Raw genomic sequence first — 24707 nt, 5'->3', positions numbered from 1 at the left:
AACACATAAAGAGGTGACCATGTCCAGTGCTGGAGTAACTCCAGTCAGTCAGGCAGCATCTATGGATTTTTAAAAGGTATAGATTATATTTCGGGTCAAGACCGTTCTTCAGTAATATTCATGATGTGACATGCATAGACGCTTGCCCTCTCCTATAACGTCTCTGCTGACTTGGGTGATGCAGGACAGGACACAAGCTTTGGGACACGGTGTGAATCTGTTGCCGTCTGTCCCATCCTGGTAAAAACCTGGATGGAGTGGATGTGGAGAGGATGTTTCTACAAGTGGGAGAGCCTAGGACCAGTGGCCACAGCCTCAGAATTAAAAGACATTGCTTTAGGAAGGAGATGAGCAGGAATTTCTTAAGTCAGAGGGTGGTGAACTGTGGAATTCATTGCCACAGACAGCTGTGGAGGTCGTCATTGGACATTTTTCAGGAGGAGATTGATAGATTCTTGATTGATACGGGTGTCGGAGGTAACGGGGAGAAGGCAGGAGAATGGGTTTGAGAGGGAACGATAGATAGTCATAGAGTTATACAGTGTGGAAACATGTCCCATCTGCACTAGTCCCACCTGCCCACATTTGATCCATATCCCTCCGAACCTGTCCTATCCACATACCTGTCTAACTGTTTCTTAAATGTTGCAATAGTCCCTGCCTCAACTACCTCCTTTGGCAGCTTGTTCCATACACCTACCACCATTTGTGTGAAAAACATACCCCTCAGATTCCTATTAAATCTTTTGCCCTTCAACTTATATCCTCTGCTCCTCGATTCACTTACTCTGGGCAAAAGACTCAATCATATCTATTCAAATCATGATTTTATACACCTCTATTAGATCATCCCTCATCCTCCTGTGCTCCATGCTCCATTGAGTCCCAGCCTACTCCACCTCACCCTATAGCTCTGGCCCTCTAGTCCTGGCAACATCCTCATAAATCTTCACTGTACCCTTTCCAGTTTGATGACATCTTTCCTATAACATGGTGCCCAGAACTGAATACAATACTCTGAATGCGGCCTCACCAACTTCTTATGCAACTGCAACATGACCTCCCAACTTCTATACTCAGCCTGACCCACTAAGTTACTCCAGCAATCTGTGAAACGTCACAGAACAGGGCAAGATTAGCAAGTTTGCTGGTGATACAGAAGTGAGTGGTTTTGCAGATAGTGAAGATGGTTGTGAAAGAATGCAGCAGGATCTGGATCAATTAGCCAGGTGAGCAGAGGAATGGTTGCATGGTACCTTGAGGGTTGTGTCGCAGGTTCATCATGTGGTCAAGATGTATTTTGGCACTTTGGCCTTCATCAGTCAGAGTATTGAGTATAGAAGTTGGGAGGTCATGTTGCAGTTATATAAGACGTTGGTGAGACTGCATTTAGAATATTGTGTCCAGTTCTGGGCACCATGTCATAGGAAAGAGGTCAAACTGAAAAGAGTACGGAGATCCCCATCCTGGATCAGTCCAATCAGGGTTGTGTCATCTGCAAACTTGAGAAGCTTGACAGAGGTGTCTGTGGAGGTGCAGTCATTGGTGTGGCGAGAGTAGAGGAGAGGGGAGAGTACGCATCTTGCGATGCTCCTATTCTGTGCGTTTGCGGGTCCGAGATATGCTTTCCCGCCTCACATGCTTCTTCCTGTCTGTCAGAAAGCTGGTGATCCACCGACAGAGGGGTTCAGGCACAGTCAACTCAGAAAGTTTGGAGCGTAGTATTCTGGCACAATGGTGTTGAATGCAGAGCTAAAATCAACAAACATAATCCTCGCATAGGTCCCCTGGCGGTCTAGGTGTTGGAGGATGAAGTGCAGGCCCAGATTCACTCCATCATCCACAGATCTATTGGCCCAATATGCAAAATGCAGAGGGTCCAGCAGAGGGATTGTAATATTTTTCAGCTTGGCCAGCACAAGCCTTTCAACGGTCTTCATTACTACAGAGGTCAGTGTGACAAGCCTGTAGTCTTTAAGACCAGTAATCCTTACCTTTTTGGGTACAGGGACAATAGTGGAGACTTTGAAGCAGGCAGGGTCAGTACATCTTTGCAGGGACTGGTTAAAAATGAGTAATTGGGTGTGAAGTGATTGAAGTGGGGTGGGTGTCGAAGGGCCCAGTCTTTGCAGCAGTCTAATCTTGATTAATCAATACAATCGGCGTCTTTTTTAATTAAATGTTAATCAATGCATTCGCCAAGCCTTTCTTCAATAAATGTTAATCAATGCAATCTCCAAGTTTTTTTTTCAAGCAGCAGTCAAATTAAACTGTAAAATCGTGAAGTAATGATCAAAATGCAAACCGTTTAAAATAAAATGCTGGTCTTTTTTGAAATCCAGCTAGTTTAAAATAAAAGTTAATCAATGCAATAGGGGATTATTTTTAAAAAATGCTAGTTTTATTGAAAGAATCGTACAATGTTAAAAATGAAATGTAAAGAAATGCAAGTATCATTCAAAGAATCGTGCAACGTTGAAAATATTTAAGGCCTATCGTTAAAGAGAACAAAGTCAGAATGAAGCAGTCAGCTCTGAACTGGATCTTCACCCGAATGTCTTGGGAGAGGGTTTGAAGAACGTTGTGGAAGAGCGATTGGAAGAATGACCAAGGCGAAGTTGCAGTGTGGAAGAGTGACTAATGGCGAAGTTATTTTTAAAATGCAAGTGTTTTAAAAAGTGGAAGCGCTGAGGTGCACCTCCCGCCCGGAGTGACCCTTCGTGCTTTGCGAGCTGCCGTTGGAGCGCTGGAATGCCCCCCCCTCCGGGAGTGGGCCGTTTTGCCTTGCGAGTGTATTGTGATGACATTCGGATTTTTTTTTCCGGAAATGGGTGAGTTTGAAAAAATCGGGCTGTTTTTTAAATTTCAACGATTAATAGCTTCGGAAATATAGGTGGAAATGTGACGGGAAGATGTTTATCGCCATCACGGGAAATGTGAGTAGGATGTGTCAAAATGGAAAGGCTGTGGCCTAACGTTTGGAAGAAGATAGGAATCAACCAGATTGACACAGAGACACATCGTGGACACAAACAAGGCAAAGACTTTTAATTATGTAGAGATGCTGTCAGCTTCAATTTATTTGATTAGGGAAACAATGTGGTTCAAAGAACAGCTGCACGGTTTTAAAAACGGGTAAAGTTTACATCAGATATATTTGGGCCTATGGTCAACCTGACAAAAGAGGAGTGCACAAGAAGGAACTGCAGATGCTGGAAAATCGAAGGTACTCAAAAAAGCTGGAGAAGCTCAGCAGGTGCAGCGAAGGAAATAGGCAAAGTTTCGGGCCGAAACCCTTCTTCAGAAAAGAGGAGTGCACTTGTGCCAACAAAAAACAAACTATTCTTGTTTCTTTTCAATCTTAAAGAATAACAAAAGTAAATGTTTGAGCACTCTAAGAATATCTTTTGACCTTGAATGAGGAAGTAACCAACACTGTGTTGGTTACAACAAATCATCCTCCGCCATTTTTGCCACCTCCAACGGGACCCCACCACTCGCCACATCTTCCCATCTCCCCCCATGTCTGCCTTCCGCAAAGACCGCTCCCTCCGCAACTCCCTTGTCAATTCTTCCGTTCCCTCCCGTACCACCCCCTCCCCGGGCACTTTCCGTTGCAACCGCAAGAAATGCAACACCTGTCCCTTTACCTCCCCACTTGACTCCATTCAAGGACCCAAGCAGTCGTTCCAGGTGCGACAAAGGTTCACCTGTATCTCCTCCAACCTCATCTACTGCATCCGCTGCTCTAGATGCCAGCTGATTTACATCGGTGAGACTAAGCGGAGGTTGGGCGATCGTTTCGCCGAACACCTCAGCTCAGTCCGCAAGATCCTACCTGAACTCCCGGTGGCTCAGCACTTCAACTCCCCCTCCCATTCCCAATCCGACCTCTCTGGCCTGGGTCTCCTCCATTGCCAGAGTGAGCAACAGCGGAAATTGGTGGAACAGCACCTCATATTCTGCCTGGGTAGCCTGCGGCCGGCGTGCATGAACATTGAATTCTCCCAAATTTGCTAGTCCTTGCTGTCTCCTCCCCTTCCTTAACCCTCAAGCTGACTCCTTCCCTTCCCCCCGCCCTCGGGCTCCTCCCCTTTTCCATTCTTTCTCTCCCCCCCCCCCCACCCCCTATCAGTCTGAAGAAGGGTTTCGGCCTGAAACGTCACCTATTTCCTTCGCTCCATAGATGCTGCTGCACCCGCTGAGTTTCTGCAACATTTTTGTGTACCTTTGATTTTTCAGCATTTGTAGTTCCTTCTTGAACACTGTGTTTATGTGTGTCTGTGCCCACCAAAGCATTGACACTAGCCATGCTCTTGGTAAATTCCACCCCTACTCCCTATTATTTTTCTGGGCAACTTTCTTTGTCGGGTGATGGATTGCCACTTCTTCTTGAGTGCCATCCAACACTAAAAAAAATGAGTGATTTGAATACAATTTAAATGTTTTTTGTTGTTAATCCAAATTAGTATTTTTTGTTTTTGGAATGTAGTGCTGCTGCAGGTTTCTCTCGTGTCACATGTGATAATGATGACCATTGATGAATAAAATAAAAAACAAAGGTTCAATGGGGCATAGACCCGAAAGCATTAACGGTTCCTATTTCCACTGATGCTGTATGACAAGTTTTTCAACATTTTTTGTATATTTCTAATTACCATCTGACGTGCTTATGAATATTTTTAAATTTTAGAACGGGAATTACACCAGAAATGCATGTGCACAACCGAGGAATTGAGTGTTGTCTGCTTTGAACAGGTAAAATATCTGTCGCTGAGTATGTCCTTTGTCTGTACATTAATAGCAGCAGTTCAGTGGTATTGTTTACACTAAACACACATTGCTAGAGTAACTTGTGGATCAGGCATCTTTGCTGGAGGACAAGAATAGGTGAATTTTCAGGTTGGGATCCTTTTTCAAATACTTGTAGTAGGGGGAGGAAGCTGGGAGCAAGGTAGGGGTGTAATAAAGCCAGGCAAAGTGATGGGTGGATATAGATGATGGAGGGGGTGGGGTGGGGGGGGGGGAATTGATTGCTGATGGGTGGAAAAGGCCGAAGATGTAAAGGAAAACAAAAGAGATAAGGAGAAGAGGTGTGAACTGAAAAGGCCAGAGGAAGGGATGTAGGGAGAAATGGAAAGAGAGCTAGGATAATGTACCAGCTTTTATATTTTGCCCCTAACCTATGAAGGTAAGCATGCCAAGTATCTTCATCACACTCTCTACCTGCCTTACCACTTTTAGGGAACTAGGAATTTGAACCCTGTTCATCAGCATTCCTTAGCACCTTCCCATTTATTGTATATGTTCTATCCCTATTTGATTTCCCAAAGTATTTCACCTTGCACTTGTCGAGATTAATTTCAATCTGCCAGTACTTTGCACAACTTTCCATTTGTGTTTTGCTATCGTCTGGAACAATCTTCTTCACTATCCCAAAACCGCATATTATTGTAACGTTCTCAAATTTAACCATCATTCTTCCTACTTCACATCTAAATCATTAATCTATATCACAACAACAAAAGTCCCAGTTCGGATCCCTGTGATACCCCAGTAGTCACATGCCTACAATAAGAAAATCAAAGTTCCACCAACTCCTTTCACCAAGGAAGTTTTGGTTCCAACAACTTTGCTCAAGTCCACAAGATATTGTAGAGCTGTGGATGCAGCCCAGTCCATTATACAGAACAGCCTCCTTCCTTCCCCACCACTCCCACCGACTCAATTTGTACTTCGCTGCCTCTAGGGGAAAAAAACATAGTCAACGACCATTTTCACTCATTCATTCCCTCTTCCCTCTCCCGTTAGGCAGAAGAAAAAAAGCTTGAATCTGGAACAGTTCCTTCCCCGCTGTTATCAGTCCTCCCATAAACTAGAGTGTAGTTTCACGCTTTTGACCTAGATGACATTTGTAAACTTGTGGTATATTGCTAATATATCTTGAAGAATGATTACTCTTTCTATATAGATTTAATTCAGAATTTTCCTTCTCAGGAAAACGATGCAATTAATGAGGAACTTTGTAAAATGTTATGCGAACGAGATCAGTTTAATAAATTAGTTCAGGTAAGTTATTTTAAATATTATCACCATTGTAAATTATATCTTTGTGTCAAGGAATAAATGCCATGTCATTCATCAGCAGAGAGAATGTATATTTCATTATTGGACAAAAAAGTTTTACAATTACTTAAAAATCCATTCCTAGATTGTTGTTCGCAGTGATGGAACGGGGGGGGGGGGGGGGGTACGCACGGGGATGGCGTTCCCCTACTTTGCAGTTTCCATCCTGTGCGTAAATTCGCAGCTTTATCCTGCGCTACTTAATCCAAGGGCGAGTGGACAGACGAACGAAAGCAACGATCATAGAGCGGAATAGATGACGTTTCGGGTCGAGCCTTCTTCCGACTGAGTCAGGGGACAGAGGAACAAGAGATATAGATGGTACTAAGGAGAAATTAATGGAAGATATGCCTATATCTCTCGTTTCTAGTCTGAAGAAGGGTGTAGAGCAGAAATGTCACCTATTCCGGCGAGGTCTCAGCGAGGCGTAATTGGGATCCGAATCAGTCCTTTGGATCTCCTCTCTCTCTCTCTCTCTCTCTCACCTTCACGCCTCAGCATTCTCAGAATCATTTGCCGTTTTGCGGGGACGGCTGCATCTGCGGTCCTCCCTGTTTGGGGGAACCCTGGCCCATGGCGGCTCCTGGTCCGTTCCCTCGCGGGTGCCGCCAGGCCCGCTGAATTCCTCCGGCACTCTGTTTTTTGTTTGTCTCTGGAGTTGAAGGTGGACACGGAGGGCTGGGTTGGCATTTGGGACGGGCGGCGGCTCTGGGGAGTGGGTGGCGTTTCGTGTCGAGACCCTTCTGCAGACAATCATAAGTACTCTCACCGACGAGAGTTCAGTTCAGTCTGAAGAAGGGTCTTCTCTCAAGAGTCGCTGCCTGTCCTGCTGAGTTACTCCAGCTTTATGTCTAACCTCAGTTTCAAGGGTTAAATAAAAAACAGTGCTGGAGGAACTCAGCGGGCTAGGCGGCATCTGTGGAGGGAATGGATTAGGAGTTGTTTTGGGCCAGGGTTCTTCTTAAATAGGAAGGAACTGCAGAACAAAGATACAAGTAGTATCTTTGCTGCAGATCAGGCATGATATTCTTCCAATTTAAATCGGAATCCCGATTTTATTGTTTTCCTATTTGTCCATTTTTGTGCCCGATTATTTGGTGGACAATCCACTGCTGTCTCTGAGAGGGTTGTGTCCAATCACCGCTCGGCTTCCCTTAAAATTCCCGTCCAATCAACAAATAGATCTCCTCCCGTCCAATCAGCCACTGTCTCCAAGGGCATAGTGTCCAATCACATAATGCGCTGGTCACTCGGCGGCCAATCAGACAGTCTGCAAGGGGCCTTTTCATCAATCACCGGCAGACGATGGCTGCAGTCGAGAGGGAGAGAGAGAGAGAGAGATGCAAGAAAGCAGCTATGACATATAATACACAATAAACTATTATAAATTCACAATAAACAAGTTATGCATTCTTGTGCTCTTACATGGGTATGACTACGAAAAAAATCCCCCCACCCCCCCCCTCCCAACGTCAGCCTCACGGACCTTGGAGTACCCCTAGTTCCTAAAACCCATTTCCATCACTGGTTGTTCGACAATTACACTGCAGACGTGTTACATCATTTGGTTTATCCTCTTGTTTTCACCAAGTGAACAAGAGATTTCATTATCCTGGTCAGAACAAGGGCATCTTGTTACAATAGATGAAAAGCATTGATCGTGTGGACAATTAAATGTTTTTCCTCGTAATGTAAGGGTCTAAAATCAGTGAGCATAGGTTTATGGAAGGAATAAGATTACTGGGGATTTGCGAAATTTCTAGTTTATCCAAAGGGTGGTTGCAATCTGGTATGAACTGCCTGAGAAGGTGGCAGAATCAGGTATACTCAAAATATTTTTAGACTCTAGACGAAGAAAGGCATAGAAAGCTTATGAGCAAGTGCTGGCAAATAAAATTGGTATAGATGGGTACTTAATTATTGGCATGGACATGATAGGCTGAAGTGCATTTTTCTGTGCTGTGAGACTCTTGACTAAATGGCCCCTCAGATTCCACCATGGTCTCAATATTTTCCATCCATTCAATCTTCTCTGCGTTATGTCCAAGCTTGTAAAGCTTGTCCATTACTAGATGACAGAAGATCTCTGCTAAATACATTTAAACCTTCCACTTGGTTAGTAATTAAGTGAATATAAAAATAATATTGGCAGTATGATCTTGTCTTGAATTGCATGCAATTGTGATGTTGCAGCATAAATGATAAAATCTCATAAAATCTTTCGACACCAGGTTAAATTTGTACATAGTCTGCATTTTTGCTTCATTCTGCGACTCATCAATTGACTTATTTTATATTGAAATAATTATTTTGTTTTACACAGAGGGTGGAAGGAATTGGCTTTTCAATTGAAAAAGAACGTAATGGAATTAGAAATGAAATGCATAAAGAATTTGAAAAAATTAACCAGTCTGTGAAGAACAGGTAATACCCATGCAATAACTGCATCTGTTTCTTGAAATTCATTAAAATTAATAGCTTTAATTACTATTGTAGCTTTAACTACTTGATTTTTGTTTCTTGATACTCTATGTATTTAATTTTAAACTTTAGAGATTACAGTTACAAATTATACCTTGTCATTAAAAATGCAAGAGTACGGCTAAGGATTACCTACTTGAAGGTAATAGATCAACTCAAGGCCAGAACTCTTATTTTACATATAAACATAGAAAATAGGTGCAGGAGTAGGCCATTCGGCCCTTCGAGCCTGCACTGCCATTCAATATGATCATGGCTGATTATCCAACTCTGTATCCTGTACCTGCCTTCTCTCCCTACCCCATGATCCCTTTAGCCACAAGGCCACATCTAACTCCTTCTTAAATATAGCCAATGAACTTGCCTCGACTACCTTCCACAGATTCACCACTCTGTGTGAAAAATGTTTTTCTCCTCTCGGTCCTAATAGACTTCAACCTTTTCCTTAAAATGTGACCCCCTCGTTCTGGACTTCCCCAACATCGGGAACAATCTTCCTGCATCTAGCCTGTCCAACCCCTTAAGAATTTTGTAAGTTTCTATAAGATCCCCCCTCAATCTTCTAAATTCTAGCGAGTACAAGCCGAGTCTATCCAGTCTTTCTTCATATGAAAGTCCTGACATCCCAGGAATCTACTGGAATTCTACTGTCCTGTTTTTGCCACCAAAGTGGATAACCTCACATTTATCCACATTATACTGCATCTGCCATGCATTTGCCCACTCACCCAACCTATCCATGTGTATTTAACTTTTTATATGGCACATTGTCAAATTACTTTAGGAAATCCAAAACACAATGTCTGATCATTTCACTTTATCCACCCTGTTAGTGACTATAAAACCCTATGTAAAAGTTAGATCCTATTTTTAGATTGTTCAAAAAACTTTAAAAAGTGACGATCATCTAATTGTATGTCCTTCAAGCAGTCCAAAATGTATCACTTTCTCTCTCCTTCATAATACAGTAACACCCGATATGCCGGTATTTTCTGATGTTTGCTCTAAACCTTTCTGTCACATTCTGACTGTAGTTTTATGTCACTACCTTGCACTACCACCTATACCTTATCCTCAACTTTATAAATTTCCGCTCTGAACTCTTTCCATACACCCTATATATTTAAAGTGCCATCTTATGAGTGGTGTAGATAGGTTAGATAGTCTTTTTCCCCAGGTAGAAATCTCAAATACTAATGTTAAAGTAAGAGGGGAAAACTTTAAGGGGGCTCTCTGAGGTTTTTTTTAACGCACAGTTGTTGCTGTATTATGAAGTTGGCTGCCTGGAACGCACTGCCAGGGGAAGAAGTGGAAACAGATGTGGTAGAATAATTTAAGATACATTTAGATAGACACAGGAAAACGCAGGGAATGTAGGGATATAGACTATGTGTAGGCAGATATGCAATTTATATTGGGATCATGAACGCCACAGACATCATCGGCTGAAGAATCTGTCCCTGTACTGTTTGTTATTAGTTTAGAGATACAGCGCAGAAACAGGCCGTTCAGTCCACCGAGCCCGCGCCGACCAGCGATAATGGCACATTAACACTAGGGACAATTTACAATTATACCAAGCCAATTAGCCTACAAACCTCTACATCTTTGGAGTGTGGGAGGTAACTGGAGATCCCGGAGAAAACCCACGCGGGTCTTGGGGAGAACGTACAAACTCCATACAGACAAGCATCCGTTGTCAGGATCGAACCCGGTTCTCTGATACAGTAAGGCAGCAACTGTACCACTGCTCCACCCTGTCACCGTTCTGTATTCTAAAAATCTCCAATAACCAGGCTGCTTATAATGTGATCCCTGACTCATTTAGCAGAAATCTTTCCACTTGAGTTAGAACTTTTTGATTCAAATCCCACTCCAGGGATATGAATACATCATCTCTGCTTATATAAGCGTTGCAGTATGGAGGAAATACTTAATTGCCAATAGCCTTACCTGTTGACTGAATCAGTAAACTCCGGTTCCCTCTGACCTTTCTGTTGAATGTGCAAGATTCTTTGCTGGTTCAGACCAGAGCAGGAGTGTTTGTTAGTATTCTGTTACACATAAAGCTTCCCACTATAAAAAAAGATAATTAGGTGTTAGCTCATTGATAGTTTTGGGTGTTTCTCCCTCTACTCTCTCAATATATGACTTTACAGCCAGACATTGCTCCAACCCTATCTTCAAATTTGGACCAATACCATTGTATTTGGGGGAATAACGGGTAATGAAGTCAAAGAGCAGAAGAGTGGGTGATCTGATAGGATGGTGCCAGAACAACAATCTTGTTATCAAAGTTAGTATAACCAAGGAGCTATTTGTTGACTTCAGGAAGAAACACCTGAGATTCCATGAACCTGTCACCATTGATGGGAAGTTGAAGAGAGTCAACAGCTTCAGGTTTCTGAGAGAGCATATCTCTGAAGATCTGTCCTGTGCCCAGCATATTGATGCAATCCCAAAGAAAACTTAACAATACCTATATCTCCATAGAAAGTAGTGATCATAGTGACTGGTTGCCTCATGGTGTGGATTGTAACACAAATGCCCAGGAAAGGAGGAAATTTGTGGACATTACCTCCTTATCATCAAAAGGATCTACAGGAAGTGCTGTCACAAAAAGGCAGCTAATATCATCAGACCTGCACTGCGCTCAACACGCTATTACCATTGGGGAAGAAGGTACTGGAGCCTGAGAACTGTGACCTCCAGGTTCAAGAATAACTACTTCCCTGCAACCATCAGGCTCTTCAACCATACTGCACAGCCATAACCACAACCCTTCCTCAACAACAATCTAATTAGGTCCTTATTTTAGTTTCACTATGTACTTGTGTTTATGTACTATAATTGAAGGAGTTTATAGTATCTATAGAAATTGGTGCAGGGAGGCCATTCGGCCCTTCGATAGTATGATCAAATAGTAGTATATACCCTCTGATATCAGCTTAATATAGCCGATTCGGCCCTTAAAAGTATAAAAGATAGTATAATATCAGCAACCACAACAAAATTAAGCTTAAGTCAGTATTATTATCATGTCTGATATTTTTTGTTTTAGTTTTTATCTGCCTGTACTTTTGTAGGTGGGATTTGATACATAGTAGGGGTGTGGTCTTTTGTTAGAGGAGTCTGGTGCAGACTCGGATTAAAAGTTTCATTTTGGTGTTGGATAATGCGGAGAAACGGTTTTCTCACGACATTTACATGTTACGAGACAACATACATTTATAAGAAGAAGCTTTTATGATTTATATGATGTGAATGGAACAGCGATTTAGAATGGAAAGTTATGAGTTATTTCTTTGTTTTGTATTACTTCAATAAAAAAGCAATTAATCAAGAAGATCCCTGGGCGCTGGCTGCCTGTCCGGTCCAGCAGCAAGGTCTTGATTCGCTGGTTAAGGTCGCTTTAGACGGCCGGCAAAATGGCCGCAGTGGCCAAATGAAACAAGCGACTGCCCGACTACAAAAATGGCCGCCGCGGCTGATCAGATGCTGACCTTCCAGGACCACCATCCGCAGCGCCACCTTACGGCCGGAAGCCGTCCCTGCAGACTGACCTCGGGCAACAGCACCACCCTCCGATTGACTGCCGTCACTGCAGCCTGACCGCCGTTCACAGTGCCATCTTCCGGCCAGATGCCGTCCCTGCAGCCGGACCACCGGCAACAGCGCCACATTCAGGTCGGAGACTGTCACTGCAACCTCTGGTTTTCCAGCACAGCTTCCCATCCTGCGCCATGGACACTGGACAATTTGAACTTACCTACCACTTTGCACGTGATTGCTCACTGTAGTTTGTGTTGTTTCTTTTCACTTTGTTTACACTGTATCACCACGCAGGGTTTAGCAATCAGTATTTATTTTTATTTAGTTTGTTCTTCGTTGTTTGCATTGTTGCCGACGTCTCCCAGCCGTTGCTAAAGGTCGTATTTCTCAGGACTCGGTCCCCTAGCTGGTCGAGGAGATGCGATTGTGTCTCTTCCGTCCGGCGGCTTTATGCATCGGTCTCCTTGCAACCCATGGCTTATATCCCGGGATGGCCCACAGCCGGAGAGTCAACTGCGCCCGCGGGCACCACCGTCCCAACCCACGCCCGGGGTGCCCCCGACCCACATGCAGGAGCCGCCCTCGACCATTCTATTCCTTCCTACGATTCTGGGGGGGGGGGTCCTGTGGCATCAGTTCATACACAGACCACTTATGGTCAAACCCTCATCAGTAGCTACGAAGGCTGGCACGTGACGTCATGGGCTAGGGGGAGTGTCCTGCTACGTAAGCTTATCTCACCTTGTGATCTACCCATGGTAGCTGAGCTCGAGACAACACCCTCGCTCAGCTACAACAGCAATGACAATTATGTTAGTGGACCAAACTTACATGTACCACCTGAATAAAACTACTGTTTGAACCTGCTTAACGTCTGGCCTTTTCCTGACCACATTTGGCGCCGCTACAAATCACTCGTTAAAGATGATAGACTGACATTGTTGCCTAGACTTACCTTTCAAACAAGTGTTAAAATGCCGAATAATCGTGGCATTGCAGAGCATCGAACCCTGAATCTGAAATGCACATTCGGGAAGAATACAAAATTTCATGATGAATATACATTTTTCCTAAAGCACATGATTGACAATGATTATGCCGAAATGGTACCAACAGACCAGCTGAATCAAAGTGACAGAGAGCTTTGGTATATTCCGCTCCATGGGGTGCATCACTCGAAGGAAGGGACCTTGAGGGTGGTCTTTGACTGTGCTGCAGTCTGCAAAGGAAGATCACTTAACTGTCAACCACTACAGGGTCTGGACCTTACTAACTCACTCATTGGAAATTCAGACAAGAACCAGTTGCTTTGATGGCTGATATTAAGGCAATATTTCATCGTCAAACTTTCAGAAAAACATATTGGCTACTTGCGATTCTTATGGTGGCCTGATGGTGATGCACAACAAGATTTCATTGAATACCAGATGAAGGTACATCTCTTTGGAGCGGTGTCATCACCAAGTTGTGCAAACTTTGCATTAAGGAAGACCACCGAGGACAATAAAGCTCACTTTCCAGAAGAAGTGACAAACACAGTAAAGAACAACTTCTATGTGGATGATTGTTTAAACAACACCACAGTCACATCTGTGGAGTCTTTTCTGGGAACCATCATCTCCAAGGACCTTAAATGGGGGGCCACCAACGACTCCACAGTCAAAAAGGCACCACAGAAAATGTACTTCCTGCGGCAGCTGAGGAAGCACAATCTGCCCCAGGCAATGATGGTCAAATTCTCTATGGCCATCGTAGAGTCTGTCCTCACCTTCTCCATCACGATCTGGTTTGGCTCAGCCACCAAGCACGACACCCGGAGACTGTGGCGAATCGTCCACTCAGCTGAGATGGTTATTGGCTGCAACCTTCCCTCCATTCACGAACTGTACACTACAAGGGCCAGGAAGCGAGCGGGTAAGATCATCTCTGACCCCTCTCACCCTGGCCACAAACTCTTTGAATCGCTTCCCTCTGGAAAGCGGCTCCGGACTGTCAAAGCTGCCACAGCCAGACATAAAAACAGCTTTTTTTCCGTGAGTAGTAGCTCTACTCAATAACCAACAATCTGTAGCCTCCTTTTGCTCTGGTATTTTATTTAATTCACATGTTTAATCGATAATATTTTATTATTAATGTTTTATGTGTCATTCCTAACTATCACAGTAGTCATGTTGTCACTTGTGGGCGGAGCACCAAGGCATATTCCTTGTATGTGAATACTTGGCCAATAAACTTATTTATTCATTCATTAAAATCCATGTCTACGGATGAGGAAGCAATTCAAATGGTGAAACATCTGACTTCTCTTTGTAATAAGGGAGGATTCATGCTATCCAAGTGGATCAGCAACAGCCGTGTTGTATTGGAGTGCATTTCACCAGATAACAGAGCCAAGGAGGCCAAGGAGTTGGATTTGGACAAAGATAATCTGACCTTGGAAAGGGCACTGGGACTGCATTGGTGTGTTCAAACAATGTGTTCCAGTTCAGATACTCGATTCAGGAGCGACGTGCTAGAAGGGGTATCCTATCTGTGATTGGTTCTGTTTACGACTCTTTGGGATTTCTCGCACCCTTTACATTACCAGCCAAATTGATTTTGCAGGATCTTTGTAAGGAAATATTTGGGTGGGATGAGAGTATAATGCAAACTTCCTCTCAGCGATGGACAGAATGGTTAGCAGATCTCAACAAGATCTCAGAATTCAAAGTAGACCGGTGCATGAAGCCTACAAACTTTGGTCGAATCAGATATGCACAGCTGCATCACTGCAAGTGAAAGTGGCTATGGTACATGTTGCATTCTTAAAGCTGAGTCTCACGTAGCGAGTTGACACAAGAGGTACCCCGAGTGAAAGACTCGTGGTTGTGTACGAGATTGCAAGTGGATGATCAAGAGTTTAGCCGAGTTCCCACGGGTATGACAAGTTTGCCGTTTACTTGTCATTTCTGCGATGTTCCAAGTTCGTCTCCCGAGTTACTCTTGAGCCAATCTTGATTGAAGGTTTGTTTTAATAAGCAACAGTGTTATGTTTTAATAAGCAACAGTGTTAAAGAAGACCTCTCCATCCTGTGGCTTTGTTTTAAGGATAGAATTCAGAGCGGCTACATCTATTGATGTGACCTACAAAGGGAAAATGCGCACCATCCAGTGCCAGAGCAGTTATACTTATGATTTGTTTGAAACACACAGGTTTGATATGTTTTAATTGAATTTACTGCCATGTCTACACACTGCGGGGAGACGGGAGATTAAATCTTTGAATGTGGATGGATGTGCACATCAGATTGTTGTGAGACGGAGCTCAGGGTTCGCCTGCTGAGCTGCTTTGGTGCCCAGGCGTGAGTTGAGGTGGAGAGAGGTTGGGGAGGGGCGACATTAATCTGTCTGGGGTGACATGGCTCTTGGGTTAGGCTGGGATCGTTCTCTGCGGGATGATCTTAGTGCGGGAGACAAGTGTAGGAGATGTGTACTGACTGTGTGGGCAGACACTTTGGAAGTGATTGCCCATCAGTCTCAAAAGCCGCTGTGTCTCCCTGTCCCTGGGATAGCAGGGGGCGATCAAACAGCACAATACCCCCCCACGCCAACAGGAAAGGCAACGATCCCAAGTCTTTAGCGTCAGGAACAGCGGGCAGGCGACAATCACCTGCCATAACGCGAGAGAGATCATGCACTGTTGTAGGTCTCCTTTGCACGTCGGTGTTTCTGTCTTTCTCCACTCATTGTTGGCCCTATCTGTCACCACCCCCACCTACACCCCTCTGCTTCCCGGCCATGTGTGTGACCCCTTCCCTCCCCTCTCCAGCTCCCTGCCCATTGCACTGGCGCGGGGGCTTTGCACTCTTCACATCGGGGATGCCAGCAGGTCAGTGCCAGTCGCCGGAGACGTCAGGACCAATGGGACACCGACCCCCAGACCCACCAGGCCCACTGCAAGCACGGAGAACCCAGAGACCCACAGCCAACAGCAACTCCAGCCAAGCCCCGCTCCAACTCCAGAGGAACCCGGGTGGCAGATGAGGGGAGCGCAGCTCGGGCTGTGGGCGAACTGCCACTTGTCGCCGTAGCGGCCCATCGGGGAGCGGGATCCTGTTGGTCCTGACGTCTCCGGCCAACCCCCTGGACAGGAGCTGAGACTGGGAACTGTACCGCCCTTGCCCCCTCCCTCTGCAACTGCAAACAACCCCACTCTCCTGCTCACCTAACCCACCCATCTTCCCCCCCACCTTTCCCTCCCAACTCCAGTCCCGTCCCGACCCCCTGGGAAACTGAAGGGACCAACATGAAGACAGTGCATAGCCCCCGCTTCAGCTGGAGAAATCTTATCTTCTGGACTAATAGTACCATAGTGCTTAAATACTTTAACAATGAGAATAAGCATTTTCTAACATTTGTAGCAAACCAAATCTCTTGTGTAAGGAGAGCTCCTAATGTATCACAGTGGAAATATGTTAATACATAGGAAAATCCTACGGATGAAGCTTCTAGAGGATTAACAGCAGATTGCTTCTTAAGCAATAAGAGATGGATCAATGGGCCAGAGTTTCTCTGTAAACCAGACAGAGAATGGCCAAAGCTTGAACTTGGATTTGAAATCTCTGCTAATGATCCGAAAATCAAGGAAAACATCACAGTGAATGAAATGTTATTGTTAAAGATTCATCGAACATAACAAAGGACTTAATTACCCATTTTTCAACTTGGAATAAGTTGATGATTGTGGGAGCTTGGGTTCTTAAAGCTAAAACAAAGTTATTGCTATTTGCTCGAAAAAGAAAAGAGATTGCAGAAAGTTTTTCTGAAGAAGATCCTGAAAAACTAAAAGAAAAGGTTGAAAAAAAGATGCAAGTTTTTAAGGCATCGTAATGTGGACAGGGTTTACGTCTTGATGACCATCTCAAGGCAGAAAACGCGATTATTTATTTCTGTTAAAGACAAAGATACAAAGAAAAAATATCGACGTTAGAAGCTGGAGTACATTGTGTCAAAAGAGACAGTCAATTGTACAAGCTTGATCCGGTATTGGAAGAAGGACTTCTGAGAGTAGGTGGTCGCCTGACTAGACGAGCAATGCCGGAAGAGGCTAAGCATCCTTTATTCTCTCGAAGGTTTTTCATATTTCAGCATTATTGTTATGACATATCCATGAACATATTGGACATGGAGGAAGAAATTATATGCTGTTGAAACTTTGGGTTTTGGGAAGGATACTGGAAATCATGCCGGTCGTTAAATGTTTCGTGCGTACATTACGACTTCAGACTAAGAACAATGTCTTGGTAAGACCAATAACCTAGATATGTCTGCTTCGAAGGTGGAGGTGAAGATGGAAGAATCGCTAAAGAAGTCTGAATGCTAATAATGCTTATTACTTTTTTTTGAGATGAGTTAAGCTTTTATAGCTCCTTTTTTTATAATGTTTATTGATAATTGCCTCATTATATACTCAGAACAATTAGGGGCCAGTATGTAGGAGCCATTAAACTTATGTCAGTATTATTATCATGTCTGATATTTTTAGTTTTTATCTGCCTGTACTTTTGTTGGTGGGATTTGATACGTAGTAGGGATGTGTTCTTTTGTTAGAGGAGTCTGGCTCAGACTCTCAGATTAGAAGTTTCAGTTTGGTGGCGGATAATGAGGGGAAACTTTTCTTTTTTTTTTTCACTTAAATTTTTATTGATTTTTAAGAGATATTTTCAAAACAGTGCAACACCATCACCATAAATAAAACAAAGTAAGAAAAACAGCAATCAAAATAAAAAAATAAGTAGATGGGGGGGAAAAAAAAGAAGTAAATACATTTTAAAATTGGAATAAGACCGTGTGGTTCACTTACCAAATTAAAAAAAGAAAAACCATTACATTGATTAGTTATCTGGAGATAATTCAACATTCATACAAACATACCATCTAGTTCTATATAACGCAATCTTCCCATATCTAGCTCGGCATTTATCTAATTGGTGTCATGGCTCAAATAAACAGTCCATTTTTCCCAGATCTTCTCAAATGAATTCTCCTTGACTCTCAAGGAATATGTCAATTTCTCCATATTAAAGATGTCTCGCACAATTTCTAACCACTGTTCCTGTTTTGGACTTTTTTCATTAAGCCACTGCCTGGTAATGGCCTTCTTACTTGCTGCAAGCAAAACTTTAATCAAGTATGTATCTTCTCTTTTTACACTATCTTTAATACACCCCAGATACATCACAGGGCAGGTATTTGGGATTTTATAACCCAAGATATTATTTACAGCTGCATTAACATCTTCCCAGTATGGCCTTATCTTTACACAGTTCCAGAAAATATGCGCGTGGTCTGCCTCTGGGGGAAATTGTTTTCTACCATGATCACGACACACGTGTTACGAGACGACATACATTTATAAGAAGAAGCTTTAATATGATTTATATGATGTGAATGGAACAGCGATTAAGAATGGAAAGTTATGAGATTTCTTTGTTGTGTATTACTTCAATAAAAAAACAATTAATCATGAAACGACATTGGGAAGATTCATTTGCTGTCTTATGTGTGTCGTGAGTGTGCTAGGCTGTACCTCCGAATCATCTTCGATAATTAATGGCTATCGAAGTTGTAGCCGAAGTTTGAGAACGTTGTAAAAACTGCCATTACAATAATGATCGGGTTATCTGATCATTAATTTATTGATTATTGTATATTTATTTGGTGTTACATTAATGCAAAGCTGCAGCAAGTACAAATTTCATTGTTCCCGATGCATATGACAATTAAACACTTGACTTAATCTCTACATCAGCCAGTGAGTTCCTGACTTCCTAGAATGGAAGATAAGTTTCTAAATTCCCCTCTAATCCTTGTTTACTTTCAATCAATACCCTCTAATTTTCAACTCATTAAGAGATATTGTCTTTTCTGCTGAGGTTTACTTGTAATTTTATTTTCCACAATATTAGTCGTACCATCCGTTCATGCATTAAACTTAAGTTGGAAAAGACATATTCAATCAGTGAATTTTATTTTGCATTGCAAATATTTGGGTTGTAACTCGAATTCTGTCGGAACAAATTTACGTAATCCCAATGGCCAAAACACGGGTCACCTGCACTGAATAAACAAAATAGTTTGTGACATAACTAATTTAGATTTTTATTGTCTTTCCATTTTATAGGAAGGATATGTTGTTAAAAGAGCTAGAATTCATAGTTCAGCAATACCTTATTGTAACTGGTAAAGTCCAGAAGCTACTTGGGGAGAAAATTAATGCTTTAGACTCTGCCATGCAAGATGAAGTGGAGCCCAAACATGAAAGTCTCTCAACATATTGTAATAAACAGCAGGTACATTTTTATTCTGCCAAAGCATGTTGTGGAAGAAATTAACTTAGAGGGAAATTCAAGGAAAATGAAAAGCGGAGACTTTGCAGGTTTGCCTCAAGAGATTTTATTGCATGATATCATGGAGAGATGGCTCAGTTAACTGCTCACCAGTTCTCTGACTGCACAGCAGAATTAAACAACGGTTATACTGTGCAGTAAACAACTTTTGTTATTTTTTTTAATACAGCTATACGAAAATATGCTATATGGGTACCAATTATTTCATTAGTAATAACATACTTTTTATTTATGTTAATCTTATTCAACAACAGATGCTTAACAGGGCGTCTTGAAATTCTATCTCACCTTTTAAGCGGACCGCGCCACCGTCCCCTCCCCGAGCCAATCATAAGCCTTCCATTTACTGCAACATTTCTATGCTGCTAGCGGTAGGGGGCGTGGGTGGTCTACAGTAACCTCCCACAGAGGGAAAACAAGCTTCCTTGTCTCTGACTACTGTTTCATTTTTACATTTACCTTCCACCGTTCATCACATTCCCAGACAAGAGGTAATACATCTAAATCTTACTTTGCCAATTCCCACAAACCTCTTCTGCACCTAGTCAACGAGAGATGCCAATTACCACATCCGCACACCCTTTCGTTACCTTGTTCAATTCCGATCAAAATTAAGTAAGAAAGGATTTTAATATTTTCTTCCACACATGCAGCTGCATTATTTTGAAATCTTCAACTGATATATTTTATTGAGCATGTATGATAAAACTTAACTTCTATTCTTGATGCTGTTGCATTTGGTTTATATGGATACCTACTAAATGCAGTTTTAATCATTGCCTTGAACACTCTATTCTATTTAAATTTTATTTGTTGCTGGAGTGTTTATGTTTGATTTCTTGAAGAAATGTGTTCTTAAGTAAATGATTTACTTTTCAAAGATTTGGTCTAAAAATTCAAAAGTAGTTTTGCAGCTTGGGAAAACAAGTGAAAATTCATGGTTATAGGGATTCATTGTGGAACATGCCCTTCATCAATTTGATCTGAGAAAGTTAAATTCAATTATGAGCTGTTATTTAGATTTTATGACTTCATTTGTCATGGAAGCATACATGTCCAAAATACCACAAAAAATGTTTGTGTAAGTACTAATTGACCTGTGGATTTCTAGCATTTTGTTCTTGTTTTTAACTTCAGATTATTGAAAATTTGAAAAACCTAGATCAAGTAAAACATATTGTAGAAATGCTCGAATCTAGAATTGATCTTGGGTAAGTAATTTGCACTTACTTTTTTGATTCGAGGGAAATGTGCAATTTTTTGGAATTAGGTTTTTTTCATCAATTATGTGCAGTTGTCACTGGTGGGATATCAGCATAGTAGTTAGTGAAGAATGGCAATCTAAAGTATAGCAATCTTACAGTTTCCTTGTCTTAGAGGCTTCAGAGCATTCTGCAGACTGTTGTGAACCTCCCTCCATGGTTAGATTTCTTGGTTGACTCTTATGGTTCTGAATACTGAAATTAGATTGTCATCCTGATCCTGGTGGTGCCCTTGCCTCTGGCTTTCCAGATGGACTCCAGAAAGTAAAAATGAATCCCTTCTTCAAATGACATATATTCTTATAGAACCTTTAGAATATACTAGACCAAGTGCAGACCCGTTGGGTCTGTTTCCCCAACGCGTGTTTGCGGGGGGGTGGGGGTGGCTGCGGAATTACACTCGCACTAACCACCCCCCCCCCCCCAAACACACAGGCGGGGGGGAGACGGGGTGGGGTGAGGGGAGGGAGGGGAGAGGGAGAGGAGGAAAGTGGAGAGATTTTGGAGGGAGAGGGGGAGGAGAGTGTTGGAGTTGGATCCGCACCCCTCTCTCCTCCCTTTCCCCCCTCTCTCCTCACCCCTCCTCCCCTCCCACCCCAACCCTCCCCCTCTCTCCCTCCAACTCTCCCCCCTACCCCTGTGGTAGGGGGGGGGGGGGAGAAAGAGGAGGGGGGGAGAGGGGGAGAGAGGTTGGGGGGGAGGGTTGGTAGGAGGGGTGGAGGGAGGGGAAGGAGGGGGGGGAAAGGTGTGGAGGGGGGGGGAGAGTGGTAAGGGGAGAGGGGGAGGAGTGATGAGGGAGGGGGAGCGTAAGAGGGGCAGGGGGGAGTGGTGGAAGAGGCAGAGATGGGTAGGGGGAGCAGGTGGGGGAGAGAGGGGTTGGGGAGTAGAGAGGGGGGTGGGGGGGGGAGGGGAGGGGGGGGAAGGGGAGGGGAGGGGGGGGATTGGGGGGGGGGAGGGAGTTGGGGATGGGGGGGGGGAGGAGGAAGTTGGGGTGGGGGGAAGTGTGGAGGGGGGGGGAGGGGGGAGGGGAGGGGGGGAGGGGAGGATGGAGAGAGGGTGAGGACAGGGAGATGGAGAAGGGGAGGAGAGGCAGAGAGGGGTGGGGGGAGTGGGGAGAGAGAGGTGTGGGGGAGGGGGGGGGGTGGAGGGGGGAGGGAGGGAGGGAGATGGGAGGGGGGGGGAGCGAGGGGGAAGGGGGGATTGGGGGGGAGGAGGGGAGGGGGGAGGGGAGGAGAGGAGACGTTGGGGTGGGGGGAGAGAAGGGGTGGAGGGGAGGGGGGAGGGGGAGGGTGGAGAGGAGGGGTAGGGGGGAGAGAGGGGGTGTGGGAGAGAGGGGTGGGGGAGGGGGGGGGGGATGGGGGAGGAGAGGGGTGGGGGAGGGGGGGATGGGGAGTAGAGGGGGGGGGTAGGGGAGGGAGGGGAGGGGGAGAGTGTGTTGAGGGGGGAGGAGAGGGTGGGGGAGAGAGAGGGGAAAGTGTGGGGAGGGGTAGGGGCAGTCCATCTGTTCCTCACTCCCTATCACCCCCAATCCTCTCTCTTATCCCACACACGTGATCACGCGCTTTGACACGGGCTGCGGGGGTGGAGGGGGTGGGGGCTGGAGCAAAGACATATGTAAATTAGATCCATTATGATTGCACATCTGTGAGGGATGGCATTGTGACATCACACGATGGAACGTTCACCAACATTCTATTGGTGAGAGCTGTTTTTTTTTTTAACATTTTGAAATTTTGGGGAGGAGTGGGGGGTAGGATTTTATTTTTAAAATGTGTACTTAAACACAACAAAATTTAATGAGGAGTGGAACTGAGAATGTAAATGAAATCTCTACCGAAATGGAAAAAATGATGAAATTTGAGCATGTGGTTTTGGCCGAGCATGGAATCAAAGGCCAAAAACTAAATCTGACATACACCCGGCCAGCCACACACACACAACAGCCACAGAGTTTTAATATATAGATAGATAAACCTAATATAAAAAATGGTGAGACTAATTGCATGTTAGATTTAAAACACTAACTTAACTCAATAGATTATTGTTCAACTTGACTCATTTCATGACTAGCAAGAGGAAAGGTGATATTGGTTTTCCTGTTAATGCTCTACATGTATGCACACATGCATGTGTACTTTTATCGCAGAGGTTACTACTCAAATGTTGAATTGTGTCCAAATACTTGTCTGAGGTTGCTCCTCAGGAGAGGGAAAGCTAATAGGAGGCAATGGCTGGGCAGCAGGCAAAATAATTGTTTTAGATCTCTCTTAATTTTTCTATTCTTGTTTCAGGTTTCAAATCCAACCAGGCCCTTTAATAAAGGCCCTTGAAAACTTAGGAAAAATTGAATTGGGAACAAAAATGTAAGATGTTGTTCACTGATTTGTGTATGTATTTGTATATTTCTTATTGTAAGGCATGATCCTAAAGTTAATGTAGCCCATTTGGAATTATCCATTGCAACATAGTAGGTGATGTAGAATTTCTCATTATTGATACTGTTCCCCTTTCCATGACGTGTGTTGGGTTCCAAAAGAATTTCTACTTGTTCAGCACCTTTTTGTAGATTGCGGCCAGTGAGTCAAGGCAAAGCAGCAAGAGTTGTGATGACGGCTTTCAGGGGTTTTAGTGCAGGGTAAAATATGCACATAAAATATGTGTTTTGCTCAATTATTGGTGTTTGTGGATTTCAAAAGGAAAAAGATTAGAGCTTTAGAGGGCAGCACAGTGGCGCAGCAGTAAAGTTGCTGCATTACAGTGCTAAAGACCTGGGTTCGATCCTGATTACGAGTGCTTGACCACAGATTTTATATGTTCTTCCTGTGACCGCATGGGTTTTCTCTGGGTGCTCCAGTTTCCTCCCACACTCCAAAGAGGCTCAGGTTTGCAGGTTAATTGGCTTTGGTAAAAAATTGTAAATTGTTCCTTGTGCACAGGATAGTGTTAGTGTATGGAGTGATTGCTGGTCAGCGCGGACTCTCTGGGCCGAAAGGCCTGTTTCTGTGCGGTATGTATGTCTAAAGTAAAGTCTGAAGTCTTTGGGGAAAATAAACGTTTCCGTGGTTGGAGAGGGGGGAAATTGGACAGTTGGAGCTTAGCTGGCTAGACTGAGTTAAGATTGCATGAATATTATTAAATGGCAGTTCAGTGAATAGAATATGGGATTTATAATAACATTGCAGGTTGATTTTGTTTGGTTTGATTTAACCTGAAGGGACGAATAAGAGGCAAAACTGGTAGGAAGAACAATTTAGAAATACCATTGTACTAGACCACAATATTCAGAATTCAGGAAACAGAATTTCGTTCAGACCGAAAGGTCTGAATGACAATAAACAAATCTAATCTAATCTAATCTAACCAATATTCAAATGCTACTCAAAAGAATTTAGCACATTATTAAGATACCTGTTCTTTAAATGAGACACTTTTAAGATGCTACGGTAGAGCAGGGTATTTCTAGTTACCTCGAGTAACTTTGCCAGAAACAGTTTAACCAGCATTTTATCTCATTTACCATTATGGAAAGTTAACTTGCTATGTTTGTTTGTGTATTGGTTTATGATTGTCATGTGCTTTGTTTTATGTGCTATCAAGACACATTATTCCATACATAAGTGCATCAGATAGTACAAAAGACAAAATTAAAAGAATAGTGTTACAGCTCGAAAGAAAATGTGTATAATTTAAAAAAAAAAAAGTGCTAGGGTCGCAATGCAGTGGATTGGATGATCGAGAATTCATCCTTGGCAAATGAGAGGTCCGTTCAAGAGTCTGAACTCTGCAGGGAAGAAGCTGTTCTTGATTCTGGTGGTACGAGCATTCCTATTGATGAAGAATACACGCCTCACTGGGGTGCAGTAAAGATTTACTCTAAGAATTATTAAGATGAGAGGGC

The 24707-nt window shown here is 43.4% G+C and overlaps 1 protein-coding gene across 1 annotated transcript in view; it reads left to right on the top strand.

The window, feature by feature from the left end:
- rnf17 (ring finger protein 17) overlaps window positions 1-24707 on the top strand; it is a 92131-nt gene that overhangs the window by 2535 nt on the left and 64889 nt on the right. The window contains exons 2-7 of the mRNA XM_055637565.1: window positions 4694-4758; window positions 5998-6069; window positions 8450-8550; window positions 19322-19490; window positions 20685-20758; window positions 23101-23172. Coding sequence (XP_055493540.1) covers window positions 4694-4758; window positions 5998-6069; window positions 8450-8550; window positions 19322-19490; window positions 20685-20758; window positions 23101-23172 — 553 coding nt within the window. The remainder of the gene's footprint in view (window positions 1-4693; window positions 4759-5997; window positions 6070-8449; window positions 8551-19321; window positions 19491-20684; window positions 20759-23100; window positions 23173-24707) is intronic.

The sequence above is a fragment of the Leucoraja erinacea genome, chromosome 6, assembly GCF_028641065.1.
Source record: "Leucoraja erinacea ecotype New England chromosome 6, Leri_hhj_1, whole genome shotgun sequence".
NCBI classification, from domain to species: domain Eukaryota; kingdom Metazoa; phylum Chordata; class Chondrichthyes; order Rajiformes; family Rajidae; genus Leucoraja; species Leucoraja erinaceus.
The sequence above is the reverse complement of the archived record's forward strand: the minus strand, read 5'-3'. Positions and strand labels throughout refer to the sequence as shown.